Below are 18,166 nucleotides of genomic sequence, written 5' to 3'. Positions count from 1 at the left end.
GTGTGTGTGTGTGTGTGTGTGTGTGTGTGTGTGTGTGTGTGTGTGTGTGCTGCTGTCATGGTAGAGGTCAAGACAACACTACACATCCCACAGTGCATAAGAAGGGTCCTCAACACAGAATGTTCTGGACCCAAATGCTGTTTAAAGCACCAACGGTAAATAACCCTGATCTAAAAGTATTTCTATTTCTTATAAAGTAAATTTCTTTTTTTCTTCTTCTTTTCCTTCTTTCTAAAAACTCTTTTTTTAAAAAAAAAAATGGCATGTTGGGCTGAGAAGGTGGCTCAAAGGGTAAAAATGCTTGCATGTACAAGTTTGTATCTCCAGCACCCAGTTAATGATGCTGACGTGGTTGGGAATTCCTATAACTCCAGTTCTGAGGTGGGGTGGAGGAAGGAACATTGTTACAGCGTACGAGGCATGTGCACCTAAAACCACAGGTTCCAGGTTCAGTGACATGCCCTGTCTCAAGGCAACAAGGCAGATAGTGATGGGAGGCCGCTTAATGTCTTCCTCTGCCCTCCATAATCATGTACACACACACACACACACACACACACACACACACACACACACACACACAGAGAGAGAGAGACTGAAAAACAAATACCAAAACTTAAGGTCAGCACTTGGGAGGCCGAGACAGGCAAATTGTCATAAGTTCAAGGCCAGCCTGAACTACAGAGCAAACCCATGTCTCAAAATCATGTAACAAACAAAAGCCCGCTTCATCCGGTGGCTTCCACTAGCCCCCCAATGCCATGACTTCAAAAGTTCATTTGATAGCGGCAGCCTTGAAGTGAGGACGAAGTGACAGCAGTGTGTTTTCAAGTGCCCCGAGACGTCACAAGACAGCCTCTTGTCACCTACCTTGTCTGAGCGGACAGTGAACAGCAAGTACAGCTTTCCTCCTTTGACCAGCAACGGCAGAAGAACAGAGTACTTATTAGGGGACAAGTGGGAATATCTGGTCCCAACATCAAACCTTCTCAAACGGGCCTTGGCATCATCTATTAGACTGTTCCTAAGACAAGGCAAGATCTCTAGTAAGCAGACCTGTGGCAGAAGGCTCCTAGCTCTGCCAATCTCTGTCTGTGTGTGTGTGTCCATTTGGATTTCGTTTCTGGGTCTCATTATAGTTTTCCAATAACCTGGCAGAAATCACAGTACTTAAATTGCATGCATTGGCAAGCCTGAATGAGGCAAAAAACACTGTCCGCATTGCATACACGAGTTCACTTTGAAAGGCAAATTAAATTTAAAATGCAAGTGTGAGACAGGTTACACATGTATGTAAAACCTGTATGTGAGAGGTAAAGGTAGGCGGACCAGGTGTCAAAGGTTACCCTCAGCAACACAGTGAGTTGTGACAGAACACCTTACCTCAAAACAAACAAAAACCCAACCAAACAATATATGATAAAACATCCCCCCAATAACTTAACACTTGAACTTTGGTATCTGTAAGGATGCTGTGACTCACTGTAATCCCAGCTATTTGGGAGGCTGAGGCAGGTGGATCACAAGTTCAAGGCACCCCCGAGATACAGAGTGAGTTCAAGATTTGAACTCTAGACCCAGTTTCTAAATAAGAAAGAAAGAAAGAAAGAAAGAAAGAAAGAAAGAAAGAAAGAAAGAAAGAAAGAAAGGAAGGAAGGAAGGAAGGAAGGAAGGAAGGAAGGAAGGAAGGAAGGAAGGAAGGAAGGGCTTTTCCAAAATTAAAAATAATAATAATAATAATAAGAGTATAGCTCAGCAGTAGAGCATTTGCTTTATACTCTTACTTACACGGGAGCCCAGGTTCTGTTCCTGGTACTTTGAGAAGGAAATACTATAGTTACACACAGACAGGACAGGTGTGTCAAAAGTTCTTTATGAGGCTTACCTAGTCCTTCTGCCATATTCCCAAATCAGATGCCCCATAAAGGTAATTCTCAAATTCCAATAGGCTCAGAATCTGCTAGAAGGCTGCTCACTACAGGCTACAGGACTTACCCTAAAACATGACTGAGGGACTTTGAGGTGAGGCCCGGGGAATGAGCACTTGGTCCACCTTCAGCGTGACAAGGTTGCTGCTATGGCAGCTCAAGGGACTGACTTTTGAGAACCATTACTGACGGTTGTGCAAATAGATTCACCACCATGTTTCATGGAGCCCTTTCTGGGTCTCCCAGACAAACACATCATGCTGCTGAGCTCCATAGTGTGTTAAATAGTGGCCTCATCTGTGTCAACTTAAAACCTGGGAATGTGACTTTACTCAGCAATGGGATCTTCGCAGATGTTAATAGTTAAGGTTCTTAAGATGATATCACTGGACTTGGGGGAACTCCCAATCCAATGACAGATGTCTCAGAAGGAGGAGAAGAGGCTAAAGAGAGGCACCCATGGAGACAGAGAAGGGACCAAAGTGCTGCAACTATAGGCCAAGGATGACCAGAAGCCACTGGAAGCTGGAAGAAGCAAAGAAGTCCTCCTAGAGACTTCTGATGCTGTTCCTGATGACAGGCTGGTTTTGAACTGGACTTCAGACCCAAGAGAGGACAGATCACTGTTCATTAAACCACACAGTTTGTAGGACTTTGCCATGGTAGCCTTAGAAAGTGAACATTAGATTCCATCTACCACAGGTAAGGCAAGATCGGGGAGAAAGATTGAATAGTCCTATATCCCCCAAGGAAATTAAAGCAGTCATCAACAGTCTCCCTTCCAAACAAAGCCCTGGGCCAGATGGTTTCAGCACAGAATTCTACGAGACCTTCAAAGAAGTGCTAACTCCAATTCTCTTCAAACTATTCCACAAAATAGAAACAGAAGGAACATTACCAAACTCATTCTATGAAGCCACAGTCACCTTGATACCTAAACCACACAAAGACCCAACAAAAAAAAAAGAGAACTTCAGACCTATCTCTTTTATGAACATTGATGCAAAAATACTCAAGTATTTTAACTTGCAAACCGAATCCAAGAATAGATAAAAGACATCATACACCATGACCAAGTAGGCTTCAACCAGAGAACTCCTTTAGTTGATAAACACTTTCAGCAAAGTGGCTGGATACAAAATTAACTCAAAAAAAAAACAAAAGCCCTCCTGTACACCAAAGACGAAAGGGCCAAGAAAGAAATCTGGGAAACAACACCCTTCACAATAGCCACAAATAACACAAAGTACCTTGGGGTGACTCTAACCAAGCAAGTAAAAGACCTGTTTGAAAAAAACTTCCAGTCTCTGAAGAAAGAAATTGAAGAAGATATCAGAAGATGGAAAGATCTCCCATGCTCATGGATTGGTAGGATTAACATAGTGAAAATGGCCATCCTGTCAAAAGCAATCTACAGATTCAATGCAATTCCCATCAAAATACCAACACAATTCTTTACAGACCTTGAAAGAAAAATTCTCAACTTCATATGGAGAAACAAAAAACCCACAATCTCCAAAATGATCCTGTAAAACAACAGATCATCTGGAGGTATCTCCAACCCTGATCTCAAGCTGTACTCCAGAGTAATAGTCATAAAAACTGCATGATATTGGCATAGAAACAGAAATGTGGATCAATGGAACTGAACAGAAGACCCAAAAATAAACACACACACCTATGAATACTTGATTTTTGATAAAGAAGTCAAAACCATAAAATGGAAAAAAAAGACAGCATCTTCAACAAATGGTGCTGGTCCAACTGGATGTCTACATACAGAAAAAATGCAAATAGATCCATATTTATCACTCTGCACAAAACTAAAGTCCAAGTGGATCAAAGACCTCAATAAAAAATCAGATACACTAAATCATTTAGAAGAAAAAGTGGGGAAGAGCCTAGAACTCATTAGGACAGGAGACAACTTCCTGATCAGAACACCAACAGCACAGGCTCTGTGAGCAACAATAAATGGAACCTCACGAAACTGAAAAGCTTCTGTAAAGCAAAAGACACTGTTGTCAGAACAAAATTACAGCTTACAGACTGAGAAAAGATCTTCACTAACCCTATATCTGACAGAGAGCTGATATCCAGAATATATAAAGAACTAAAGAAGTTAAAAAAGCAATAAATCAAGAAATCTAATTTAAAAATGGGGTACGGAGTTAAACAGAGAATTCTCTGTAGAGGAACACAGAATGGCAGAGAAACACTTAAAAAGATGCTCAACGTCCTTAGTCATCAGAGAGATGCAAATCAAAATGACCCTGAGATTTCACCTTACACCCATCAGAATGGCTAAGATCAGAAACTCAAGTGACAACACATGCTAGAGAGGTTGTGGAGAAAGGGGAACCCTCCTCCATTGCTGGTGGGAATGCAAACGTGTACAACCACTTTGGAAATCAATCTGGCGCTTTCTTAGATTATTAGGAATAGTGCTTCCTCAAGATCCAACTATAGCACTCCTAGGCATATATCCAAAAGATGCTCAAGTACACAACAAGGACATTTGCTCAACCATGTTTGTAGCAGCTTTATTTGTTATAGCCAGAACCTGGAGACAACCCAGTTGTCCCTCAACTGAGGAATGGATACAGAAAGTGTAGTACTTTTACACAATGAAATACTACTCAGCAATTAAAAACAAGGAAATCATGAAATTTGCAGGCAAATGGTGGGATCTAGAAAAGATCATCCTGAGTGAGATATCCCAGAAGCAGAAAGACACACATGGTATACACTTACCTATAAGTGAAATTTAGACATAAAATATAGGATAAACATAATAAAATCTGTACACCTAAAGAAGCTAAACAAGAAGGAGGACCCTGGGTAAAATGATCAATCCTCACTTAGAAAGACAAATGGGATGGACAGTGGAAGTAGGAGAAAACAATTAACAGGACAGAAGCCTACCACAGAGGGCCTCTGAAAGCCCTTTGATACACTTAGCAGTGTATCAAAGCAGATGCTGAGACTCATAATTAAACCTTGGGCAGAGTGCAGGGAATCATATGAAAGTACAGGGAGTTAGTACGACCTGGAGAGGACAAGAGCTCCACAAGGACCGAATATATCTGGGCAGAGGTCTTTTATGAGACTGAATCTGCAACCAAGGACCATGTATAGATATAACCTAGAACTCCTGCTTGGATATAGCACAAGGTAGCTCAGTATCCAAGTGGGTACCCTAGTAAGGGGAACAGGGACTATTTCTGACATGAATTCAATGGCTGGCTCTTTGACCCTCCCCCCCCGAAGGAGGAGAAGCTTTGCTAGGCCACAGAGGAGGACACTGCAGCCAGTCCTAAAGATACCTGATAAACCAGGGTCAGATGGAAGAGGGGGAGGACTTACCCTATCAGTGGACTTGGAAAGGGGCAGGGAGGAGATGAGGGAGGGAGGGTGAGATTGGGAGGGAATGAGGGAGCGGGCTACAGCTGGGATACAAACTTAATAAACTGTAACTAATATTAAAAAAATGGACACTAGTTTTCATTATTCTTTACTATGACTGTGCAAACGCAGATAACTAGGTCAGCCAGAATTCATTTCATCTCAAAAATGGATGGAGCCAGGTGTGCTAGCTTCACACCTGTGTCCCAGTGCGTGCAAGGCTGAGGCAGGAGGATTGCTAAAACTTTGAGATCAGTCTGGGCTACATATGGAAAGGAAATTATGACATCATCTCCTGGAGCCTCCAAGTCCTCAACTGTAACTTGCTTTGGGGTAGACATGAAGATAAAGGGCCAGTTCGTACACAGCAAGGTACTCTTACACATCCTTAACAAGCCATTGGTAGGAGGTGTTTGCTTATTCTCGTCCTCCACATGTCCCCCTCCACCTGTCGGGGAGCTGGCTGCAAATCAATCAACTGTCCTGGAAAGGGTCACTGAAAGCTGGCACACAGGCCCCCGTCCAAAAACAAACAACCAGCCAGCCTAGTGGGAAGAAGACTTTTAAGGAGTCCCTAGAACTGCCCAGAGGGGCAGGGAAAAGTCTAAAACTGTCTGGAGACTACACCACCAAAACAGGAGCAACGCTTTGAGCAGGGCACACCCCACTGTTTAATTCTCAGGACAGCCCTGTTGGTAATAACAGGATCATTTGAGCCCAGACTGGGAGCAGTGCCTTGAGCAGGAACCACGGTCAGGAGTGGTGTGCGTATGTGTGTGTGAATCTTGCTAGGCGAAACCCCCACTCTGTCCCCAGGAGCAGAAGAGCAAAGTCCCGGCTGGAGGCGAGCCCTGAGGAGCCTGAACGGATGGATCGGCAGGGCTATCCAAACGGATAGACTCAGGCCAGAGCAGTCACCAGGGAACCAGCTGGGACGGGCTGCAGGGCCTGGAGTCCGGAAAGTTTTACCTGACAGGTTCCTGGAGTCCACAAGGTCGCGACATTGGCTTTGCAGTACTTACAATACTACTAGCTGCTGGAGACTTCAGGAAGCAAAGCTTCGTGACACGCATGCGCATAGTGGCCCTAGCCTTTGGGGAAATAAAGGGCGGGGACTACGCTAGGAGAAGAGGTTGGGGGCGGGGCTCTTTGAAGAAGCCAGATTCAGCTACACCCGGGGAGGGGCGTGTTCGGGGCGGAAGGCGGCGCTGACAAGGTTCAAAGGGCTGAATACACTAAACAGTTCGTTGTCAAAAACCATGGAGCACGTGAGAACATTTGCAAGGAGCAAAATTATAAGAAGTATTTAATTTAAAAAATGTTATACGTTGTGTGTGTGTGGGCGGGGGAGGGGTGCCATAGCACATGTACGAAGGTCAGAGGACAACTTGCAGGGGCCAGTTTTCTCCTTCCACCCTGTGAGTTCCGGGATGGAACTCAAGCAGGAGAGGGGAAGTTGGGTGGAGAGTTGGGGGCTTGGAAAACCAGCTCCTCACTCCTGGCCAAAGCAGGGTTCCCACCAGCAATGTCAGTGTCTCCAGCGTCCTGCTGCAAAGTACACTGCCCAGAGGCGCACACCCGCTGAGTCCCAGGAAGGTAGCAGGTCCCCAGTGCAGAGAAGATGCCAGAGACTGCTGTCTGCAGCTCCTTTCAGGGATGAACTGCCCAGCGATGGGGAAACAGGAGAGTAAACTCACTCAGAGGGGGGAGTGTGCCATCACCTCACACTGAGCTGGATAGAGAAAGTGCCGTCTCCAAAGACTGGCACGGTGCCCGACACACACACTTAATGACGTGCTTCACAGTTTGTATATTCTTCCATAATTTCACACGCGAGGGTAATGCATTCAGATCACATCTACCCCCTACACCCCTCCTCTTTTCTCTCCACCCCACATCCTCCTCCCAGTTCGTGCTTTCTGCTTCTTTTTTATTTTTCTTTTCTTCTCTTAAAATCCAAAGAAATTGAATGGAAAATTAGACAATGCATAAGAATGAATTACATTAATCTTTGTATCAGTATAGTAAAAAATATAATTCATCATGTATTTTTAAATAAAAAAATAAGTGCATAAAAACAAGGGTTCTTAGGACTCATGAGAGTCACATTAGGGCTAAGGGAACAGTTGGACCATAGTTCCCAAGATTTTAAATTTATTTTTATTTATGTATGTAAGTGTAAGTCTGTTTGCCTGTATGCCACATGCCTGCAGGTACCTGTGGAAGCCAAAGATGGCGTCAGATTCCCCTGGAGCTAGAATTACAGGCATATAAGCTGTGCCTTCTGGGAACTGAACTCAGGTCTTTTGGAAGAACAATATGTACTTTTAACTGCAGAGCCAACTCTCCATTCCCAAGACTTAAAGAAAGGAAGGAAAGAAGGAAGGAAGGAAGGAAAGAAAGACCACAAATCAGCACCTTGTGGTTTATCTGGTTATCTGGGCAGTGCCAGGAGACTCTGGGGAGGCTCTGAAGCAGGAGCACAGTGACCTCCTAATAATGCTGGTGGCACTCTGCATACATCAGTGTCGGTCCTCAGAGCACGGTGCTGGGGAGATGGCTCATTGGTTAAAACTCTTGCTTGTGAGGGCCGCAGTTTGGATACCCAGAACCCACATAAAATGCCAGGTGGGCATAGAGGTCCACCTATAATTCCAGCCTGGTGGAGACAGGGGGTTCCTATCAGTGAGCTCTGGGTTTGATTGAGACATCTTTGCTCAATGAACATGGTAGAAGATGGTCTTTAGCATCAGCCTCAGTGCACCAAATGCATCTGTACATAGGCACGCACACTGACACAAAGGCAAACTACACATACATACACACACATACATGTGAAAGTGAGAAAAATTCCTCAGAGCAACTACGAATAGGGTTATTTCTATAGCGGCATTGCCACCCTCTCTTTCCTGATTAGAAAATAAACACTTCAAGCTTGAGGTCATAGGGCTCTGGTTGGAAGGTACCTACTTCTGACCTCTGAGCCCGTGTATATCAACACACCTCAGAGAAGCAAATGGCCTCTAAATGTGTCTCGCCATGAGGGAGGAATAAATGACTCCTCATGTAATATTCATGGCACAGCTGCTTGTGAGAAATATGGGGCCGTGGCTGAGACACAGAGCCTTGACCTTCAAGGCCTCTCAGGCTAGAGGAGTGACAAAAAACACACCCTCCATCTCCAATAATTCACAATGTGTTGACTGTGAATGGTAAGGTTGAATGGGAGGCTGAGAATTCTGTCTGAGAATTGTCTGTTTTTTTTTTTTTTCTTCAGACTTCTATTGATTGACTCTTTGCCCCTAAAGATGATCAAACTGAGACTAGAAGGTTCCAGGTGCCCTCACACTGTCCTACAGCCAGTGAGTGGTAGAATCAGGTGTTAGTGTCATCAGTCTGGACTAAGGCTTCCAAGGTGATATTAGACAACACGGTAGGCAGAGGAGATAGCGGAAGCCAGCGTAGAGGCTGTTTAGAGGGCCTGGCTGTTGAGTGTGCTGCTTGGGGGAGGGCATGCTTCAGGTGTGGCCCCTGCTGCAAGTGTGTATGTGCATGGATAGGCCTTGGGTGTCAGAGCAAGATGTCGGTTGATTTTTTTTTTTTTTTTTTTTTTTTTTTTTTTTACCAAGGAAGAGGAACTAGGAACCTAGGTTTTAGGGAGACCTGTAGCTGCAAGGTGGGAAATGAGTTGGCATCAGGGAGATACTGAAAACAATCAGGAAAATAAAGGTTGTCCTCTGGCCTACATACACAAATGCACATGCGTGCACTAGAGTACACGTCCACACACCACACATGGAGAATGTTCAGCTGTGTGGCTTCGGTAAGGCTGGAAGCTGTAATAGCGCAGGTGGCTGTAGCCTCACACTGAGCCTCGCGGTCCACCGGTCGCGTCTTTTAAAAGCAATGGCTTCCCTCAGCAGTTCTGCACATATTTGCCGGTAGTAACATAAAAATATGTGGAAGGAAAACATTGCTGAGAGAGGTCAGGTTGCCTCCGCAAAGGCACATCCGACAGGTGCAGCCCTCTCAAAGAAGCACACCACAGGAGAAAGGGTCAGCTTCACCTGCAGACCATCTATCTGGGTGATGTTGAGCTAAAGAAAACACCAACAAGCCCTGAGGAGCAAAGGCTACCTGAAGAAAAGAGCTCTCGGCACACAATTAGCAGAATGCCAGTAAGTGTTCTGTCAGTGCATAGGGGCTTAAGAGATCAGGGGAGTGTGAAACAGCAAGGAAGTAATTAATTTCACTGGCTGTGGGCAGTGGGGTGGGACTGGGACCCTGGTAGGCTGCAGAGAAACTGTAAGGTAACGCATAACACACTGGGAAAATAATGCTCAGAGAATGCGAGTCTCCTCCATTCCTTCCTCTATTTAGAGCTGTGTCAATCACTAATAGCTAAACTCCTGGAGGAAGGCTCAGGAGAAGGCTTCCAGAACAAGCCTCACACATAAATACCACCCGGCCTTGTGATGGATGGGAGGCGTGTTCTCCCTTCTGCTCCAGCCAACTCAGCCCTTATTCTCAGACCCATCAACTCACACTGCCTCCCCGTAAGCCGAGGAGTGTTCCCCTGGAAGGAAAGATAGTTGAGAGGGTCAGGAAGGACTGGGTTATAAACAGGAATTTCTCTCCAAATAGGTCAGGGGACACTGATGTCAAAATCACGCGGTGTTGTCTGGACAAATCAATCCCTGTTATGGAACACTTTCCCCAGGGTGAAGTGTCATAACTGTCTGTTCACCTCATGTAATGATGACATATCAAAGTAATGATACTACTAAAGTCCAACTTGGCAAACCAAGGACTGTACTGGGGTTCCTTACTGAAGCAAAGATGATTCAAAGGCAGCTCCATCACTGAATGCTTAACCCCAGCATGGGAGATGGCTGACGAAACCTGGGGTCTTTGTACAACGTACAGGCAGTTGAACAGAGTTAAGAGTGTGCTCCGGGGAGCTCAGCTAGTCTGAGTCTCCTCAGCAGCCCTACTGCTTACGTAACTTTAGAGAGAGGAGGCCTCATGTGTCCTGTCAGGTTCAGGGACTTCCTGGGTTTGCTCTCTAGTACACCACAGTAGTAGTAAATGCTTGTCATCCCAGCAATTCAACACTTGGGAAGTGGTGCCAGGAGCATCAGACATTCAAGTTTATTCTTGGCTGTATAGCAAAATTAAGACTAGTCTTGAATGCTTGAGACCCAAAGAAAAAAGTGGGGAGGAGGAGAGAAGAAGAAGAGAGAAAAGAATGAAAAGACTAGACATCAGTAGCCATGGAGTCAGTGAAAAGAGACTGACCTCAACTTCTGGAGAAACAGGCTGAGAATCATAAAAGGTTTTGTCTTAGTTGGGGTTTCTTTTGCTGTAATAAACACTATGTACAAAAGTAACTTGGGGAGGAAAGGATTTGTTTTATCTTATAACTTGGAGTCCATCATCCAGGGAAGTCCTGGCAGGAACCTGGAGGCAGGAACCTAGACCTAGAAACTGAGGCAGAGGGCATTGCGGAGTGCTACTTACTGGTTTGCTCAGCAAGCCTCCTTATATGTCCAGGACCACCAGCCCAGAGGTGACACCCCTCACAGTGTCTGGACCCTCCCACATCCATCATAGATAAAGAAAATGCAACACAGGGTCTGCTCATAGGCCAATATCTGTTTCCAAAATGACTCCAGCATGTGTCAAGCTGACGTAAAACTGAGCAGTACGGGTTATATAGGAATCATAAGGGAACTGCCTGAGGAACAGCTGTGGGTTACAAAAGGCTGAAAATTTACTTCCAGGTCGTAGCCCTTTCCAAGTATGTTGGATTTTTATGGTGTGATAATAAAACAGACACATGCTTGTCTTAAATCTTTGAGTGTGCCTGAGCCAGGCCTGCCACACACAGACACACCTCTGTCCGTGTGCTGGTATGCTGCCTTCACCCACATCACCCCATTAAGGGTCTGCACATGTTTGGAAGCGAGATGAAGAATCGCTGGTGTCTGATTGCTTTTCTGTCTTGTAATCCTTGTGTAATAGAACAATTAGGAAGACTTAATTACGGGTGACAAGTGTACTGGGAAGTTTGTCATCTGAATGAAGGCTCCATCTAGCAGCCAGATCACGGTATGACTGTCTCCCAGTGAGGAGCCTTCTGCTCTCAATCAGCCTGGGAAGTAGTTGTGAAAATGGCTCCAGGTTTTCCAGGACACCTGGGCAGCTCGGCTTCATGGCAGAGAGAGAGGCTGCTTCACTGAAAACTTTGTTCTCTGTGGCCTTGGTATTGGGTTAGCCTTTTACAGACTCCTAAATCTCCCCCAGTTAAAGCCTTTGACCTTCACAGGCAATTGAAGGAGGGAGTGTGGTGGTTTGATTGAGAAATTGCCCCTATAAGCTAGTGTAATTGGATACAGACGATGGAATGGTGTGGGAAGAGTATGGAACCTTTCGGAGGTGGAGCCTTGCTAGAGGAAGTGCTTCACTGGGGTCAGGCTTTGGGGTTTTGTAACCTGGTTCTACTTCCTGTTCTATTTCTGCTTCTTGCTCTGGCCACCATGCTTATACTCCTGTAGTGATGCCTTCCCCACGAGGAGGGACTGTCTCCCCTCTGGAACCATAAGCCATAAAAAACGTTTTCTCGTTTAAGTTGTTTTTTGTAGGAACACTGCATCACAGCAACAGAAAAGCTGACACAGCCAACAGCCCACATCTCTGCCTACATTTAGATTCTATCTCTTGCCCAACTTGGTGCTACACGGAACCTCAGTGAAGAACCACATCATCTGTACTCTACTTCCCAGAATGCAATTGGATGTGTGCACCAACTCATTTTCTAACTTCAATAATAACATCACCTTGTAGGCAGACAGTTGGACTAGCCTTTTGGGAAGGATGCTGTCAGCTTGCTGCTGGCTTCTAGCTTCCTGTGTGGCCTTTGCTCCACTGTCTTAAAATGGCTGCAGAGCAGTTTTGTTGGGAAGGGAAGGCAGTGTGTGTTGCAAAGAAGGGAGATGAGACTGCACCTTGTCCTGGTGTCATTTCAAGGGTCTGATGTGGAAGGATGGTATTGTTGGCCTCACAGTCCATGGAACTTTATGCAATGACAACTATGCTCTCCACCATGAACCAAGGCCTCTGAGCTCTTGCACTGTCACCAGGTGACAGAGAAATTTATTCTTTAAATAGAATAAATTTATTCTTTAAATAGAAATTTATTCTTTAAATTTATTCCTTAAATAGTCCCATGTGACTAACCACTACCATATTAACACAAACTGAGTAGTATAGCTTCTTAACTTCTAGATTTCCTGCAATACCACAGTCCTATGCGGGGTGTCTGCTCCAATCTTCCACAAAGGACAGCAAGACCTCAGACTAAACTCACGCTTTGGGGCAAGTTCTTAAGGGCATTCCTGCATTGTCTGGGGAGGGAAGGCAGATTAGAAGAAAGCTTCATCAAAGAAGACATGGTTTAGATTTTAATTTCTCTGTGTGGGGGTGGGGTGGGGTATGCATGCTTACAGGTGCCTGCAGAGGACAGAGGAGAGTGTCGGATCCCCTGGAATTGTAGTTACAGGTGGCTGGGAGTCCTCTGACGTGGGTGCTAGGAGGAAAATTCGGCAGTGTGGGGCTCTTAGCCACTGGGTTGTCTCCCCTGCCCTAAAAAAATTTCTCTTAATATGCATTCTACCATATGAGCCTACCCCCCCGTTCCACACTCTACCACATCGAGGCTTTTTTTTTTTTAATACAAAGCAGATCTTCATATCTATCCCAAACAAGAATATTTCTCTCTTTCTCTCTCTCTCTTTTATGCTTACTACATGGTCTGAGCTGAATTGAATTTACTGATGTGGTGACCTGGGAAATACCTTTTTGTTGCCTAAAATGTGTTCCGATTATCTGTACAATGGAAAAGTGTGCTGGGCAGAGCTCAGTGAGGCTCCTCCTTTTTCACGTTCAGAATCTATGTGCAAGTTCTAAAACTCTCAGCTATAAGGTTGGCTTGCTGTGCCTGTAGAGCGGTGGTTTTCAACCTGTAGATCGAGACCCCTTTTGGGGACAAATGGCCCCTTTCCCTGGGGCCGCACACCAAATGTCCTGCATATCAGATATTTACATTACGATTCATAACAGTAGCAAAATCACAGTTATGAAGTAGCAACAAAAATATTTTATGGGTGGGGGTCACCACAACATGAGGAACTGTATTTAAGGGTCACAGCATTAGGAAGGTTCAGAACCGCTGTTGTAGAGAGAGATGGCTCAGCTGACTCTGTTTCACACAAATTTCCTCTAAAGTACTTGGAAGAATTCTTTTGGTTCCTATGAGGCCAGACACCATCTGTACTGGTATGCAGTACAGGTAGAGAGCTTATTTAATCATGCTTTCTGCCAGGGAAATGAGCTAATTCAGTTCGAGTATATGAATACATGTTTATTGGGAGCAGCTCTCAAAGGGTTCACTGGTCCCAAGGGAACCCACCATGCCGGGAGAGACAGTGCGTGAGCAGACAGAAGGGAGAGGGAAAGCCGGGGGGGGGGGACCAAAAGTCTGGATTGTATAGTAAAGAGCCTCTGAATGAAGGGAAGCCCGCCCCTGGGCTGGACAGTTCAGGGTAGAGGGCAGGGAATGCCAGCAGGTAGGGATCCAGGGATCCCTTAGCTGCTTGTCCTGGGCATGATGCCCAACAGGTACTTTGGATAGAACCATGTGAGAGCCACAGGTTGGGATAGGAAGTAAACATGCTCCCTGAGAATCAAGGACACTCCATCTCATGAAGTGTCTGGTGTTGCTAGTCAAAACAGAATCTAAAATATGGACGGTCGCCATTTTTTTTTAACTTTATAATGGTGCAAAAGCTATGTACATTTAGGAGAAAGCAGACTTTGATGTTTGAGGGGTTTTTGTTGTTGTTTTGTTTTGTTTTCCTGGCCTCTTGATAACTGGTAAGATATTCTCCATGCTAGGAGTGGCAGGAAGAAAAAGATTCCAGGGACCCATGTGATCAAAAGAATAGACAGCCAAGGCTTTATAGTGCCCTATATTCACAAGCAATGGTGTTTGCTGGGCTTGGGGAATTATGAAAATGCATTTTCAGACAGTCTTTCACTAAGTAGCTGGGAATGGCTTCAAACTCAAGACCCTCCGATATTAGCCTCTGAAGTTGTGGGACTACAGATCTCCATCCTCACACCTGCCCCTGGTATGAATATTTGACTTACAATAGTTCCAGTTTGTGATGAGCTTATGGGAGGTACTACTGTAAGTCAAAAATAATCTGTATTTTCATTTCTTACTCCTTCACGTTTCATTTTTCTTACTAGCACTCATTCCTAAATGAAACAAAACATACCTAATTTTCATTACCTTGCTCCCCACCACCCAAAATTTAGCTTCAAGAGAGAAGAAGCTGTGCCCTCTTCTCACCCTGCTGGAGCCTTGGCACCAAGGGCATCAGCACGTATTTGCTGATGGAATATTAAAGTGAAGAACCACTCTAGCTGAGCGAGGACGGCAGTCATTTCAGAAGGAGGGAGATGGGCAGGAAATAAGAACAGTGACAGAGAAGGTGACGATGACTGGAGAAAGGGCGAGGCATCCAGAATTAGGAGCCGGTTCTGCAAGGGAAAGTTACAGTCGGTATGTGGGAGGGAAGAGGAGAGCTGCCCCAAGATACAGGAGCAACTTGTAAGTGGCTGTGACATGGGAGACATTTTGTGTTTCCAGAGAGGAAAGGGTTCTTCGCTGCTGAAGAGGCAACATGGGAACTGGGCTAGCCTGTTTACTAGAGTTATGGTCAGGTTATTAACCCACAGTGTTAAGGGTAAGCACATACATACACATACTCCTCCATGTATGCATGACACACAGACATGCACACACACACAAAGGCACATACATGCACATGCACACACACACACACACACACACACACACACACACACACACACACATATCTATGACATCCGCTGATACAAATTTTAAAAGGTTTTGCCTGCAAAATGAGCTTGCTTTGGTGTTATCTACCTGGAAGCAAAAGGCCACACAAAGCAGTGTAACTAGAAGCTCTGTGGAGACGCTGGCCCTACAAAAGACGTCAGTGGGGTATTCACAGAAGAGGTGAGTCATCCTCCTGGCAAGGCCACTGGCTGTCCAAATGCATTTTCTTCCTGCTTTGTCATTCAGAATACAGACAATGCTTCCAAGGCAGAGATGAAAAGCAGAACATGTTTCTTTGAATGTAATCCTTCGTATTTGAAAGAAACAGTTTGTTCCCCAAATAGGTGCACGGCAGCCACCAGGCTAATTGGTTTAGCCCCATGGAAAGCAAGGTATTTATAGCTTCATAAGCCTTGTCCTTCTCTGAACTTGGGTAGCAGTTTGATGGAAGCTGGCTGAAATGCTGTTCCCCATAGCGTCCTTCCCTCCACCAGGGCTATGACTTATGGCAGTTTGAATGAGGACGGCCTCCACAGACTCACATGTTTGAATATTTGCCCCTTAGTTGGTAGAACTGTTTGGGAAGGATTAGGAGGTGAGGTCTTGTTGGAGAAAGCGTTGAGGTTTCAAAAGACCTTGCTATTCCCAATGTGTTCTCTCTCCCTGCTGCCATGTCTTCATGTTATCATCACGCTTAACTCTCTGGAACTGTGTAAGCTCGATTAAATGCTTTCTTTCGTAAGTTATCTTCCCATGGTGCTTTATCACAGCACTAGAAAAGGAACGTAGACACTGCTTTTCCTTCCTCTAATGCCTCGAAAAAGTCACCTGTGTGTTCCATTCCTGACACCATGTGACTGATGCGGGCAATAAGAGCAAATCACCAGCAATGGTAACATGTGTTCAAGAACCATGGGAGAGGCTGGGTAGGAACTTCACATTCATTGCCTCTGTATTGGTGGGGTTATTTATTTTTTCACAGCCGTCTTTGGAGGTGGGCTTTTCCCCTTTGCTTTTGAGGAAGAACATGGGAGATAAAGAAAAACTTGGATTGTAAAGCAGGCTCCTAAAGGATTGAATAGAAACAATCTCACTCTATATTGGCCACTTTTCTCCTCACAGTGACAAAATACATCAAGGCATGGCAGCTGGAATGGCTCTATCAAACTGCCATAGATGTTAGGTGTTCCCACTAGCCTGTTCTTCTAGGTTGCCTAGCAACCTCTGATGTCATCACCTGCTGCAGCCAGGTGCACGCCTGATGATCTCCAGGCATCCGATAGACAAAAAGGACCACCAGCCTTTTTCTCTCTCTCTCTTCTCTTCTCTCCTCCTGTGCTCTCCCACTGTCTCTGTTTCTCTCTGTCTCTCTTTGCCCTCATGGCTCAGGCTCTAACTCTCCTTCCTTTTCTTCCCTCCCCTCTCAAATAAACCTCTTTGTATCAAACCTGTTGCCTGGTGTGCAGTTCCTTAGAACCATCTCTTATGGCTCGCTCACAGCGTGGCAGACCAGGATGCAGAGAGTGATAGTTTTAGCAAACTTGAGAGTCACAGCCTGTGCCCCGGGAAGCCGGATTCAACCACCCATCCTCAACAATCCAATTAAAGCAGCCAAATTAATAGCAAAATGCAGAAAAAGGGAGATTTACTCAACATAGCCACATTGGGAAGATGGGGGTTCAGCAGTACCCTTCCCGTCCATCTTTAAGATCCTGAAGTGAAATTTAGGTTTACATAGCAGGCCAGGGACATGCATATCTAATCATCTCCAGTCAAGACGTGGCCCTGCCCAGCATCTCCTCCACTGTCTCTCATAAGGTGGTCTAACAAATGGTAAATCTTTTTCCGGTTTCCCCTCTGACTAGCCCAGGCATCCTGCAGCATGAGATTCTTGAGGGAATTCCACTTTCTTAGGGTCCATTGTCTCAGTAGCTTCAGAACAAAGATAAGGAATCCAGGAGTCTCACGAAAATATCTTCATCCCTGTTAGGCAGGTTACAATAGGAAGGAGCAGAGATAATGCACTCCTGAAGAGGAGTGACCAGTGACCTGCTTTTTCCAGCCAAGCCTACTACTGAGCCACAACCTCCCACAACAGCACCCCTAGCTGGGGAAATCAATGTTTAAAATACACAAGGCTTTTGGAGGATGTTAAGGACACAAACCGTAGCACAGTCTACAGGTCTGTAACAGTTTTAGGATAGTTTTCTTCTTACTCAACATGACTTCTAGCCTGCTTCTAGGTTGCCTAGCAACCTCGAACATCATCACCTGCTGAGCACTAGGTGTGTGCCAGATAAAAAGGACCTATCTGACATCCCAAGTTCTCTTACTCCTCTTTCCCTTACTCTGTCTCTCTGTCTCTTTCTCTCTTTGTCATGGGCTCCCTCCTCTCTCTGTCTACCCTCCCCCTTTCCCACAATAAATCTCTTTTATACCAGATCTGTTGTGTGGCCTTTTTAATCATTATTATAACAGTGTGGGTATCAGTTGTCCTCTCTCTGCATGAGGCTAGAAGTAGAGTCACAGGACTACACACAGAGCTGCATGGCTGAGACTGAAGGAATGTGATGAAGCAGGAAATGATCTCTGCATCCCCCCACTCCTGCAAACCAGTTCTTTCTCAGTGAGAGGCAAGTTCAAGGTGATTTCTGAATGTCAATGGCACATCAGGCTTAGAAGATACTCCCAAGACAAGCCATCAGGGAAAAGAGGTGGATACCAACAGAAACACTGGGCCAAGACCAACACCCTAGGCTGGCTGCTTCTAGCCCTCTCTGAGTAGTGAATTGATTGCTCTCAGAAGGTTCCTGAGCTCACTTGCTCACACAAGTTGCTGTGTGTTCTCTCATTTCTTCCTGCTCTATATCTGCATATCCATTTCCTACCATTTTGGTCAAATATT

The 18,166-nt window shown here is 45.2% G+C and overlaps 1 protein-coding gene across 1 annotated transcript in view; it reads right to left on the bottom strand.

Annotated features, from left to right (window-relative positions):
- The window catches only part of Nudt7 (nudix hydrolase 7), a 15,261-nt gene extending 8,848 nt beyond the window's left edge, over positions 1-6,413 (bottom strand). The window contains exons 1-2 of the mRNA XM_055621364.1: positions 6,303-6,413; positions 871-1,024 (exon numbers count right to left, since the gene is read on the bottom strand). Of these exons, the coding sequence (XP_055477339.1) occupies positions 871-1,024; positions 6,303-6,412 (264 nt within the window). The 5' untranslated portion in view covers position 6,413. The remainder of the gene's footprint in view (positions 1-870; positions 1,025-6,302) is intronic.
- Positions 6,414-18,166: the final 11,753 nt, after the last annotated feature.

The sequence above is a fragment of the Psammomys obesus genome, unplaced genomic scaffold (assembly GCF_907164565.1).
Source record: "Psammomys obesus unplaced genomic scaffold, mPsaObe1.curated_primary_1811, whole genome shotgun sequence".
NCBI classification, from domain to species: domain Eukaryota; kingdom Metazoa; phylum Chordata; class Mammalia; order Rodentia; family Muridae; genus Psammomys; species Psammomys obesus.
This window is presented reverse-complemented; position numbering and strand designations above follow the sequence as displayed.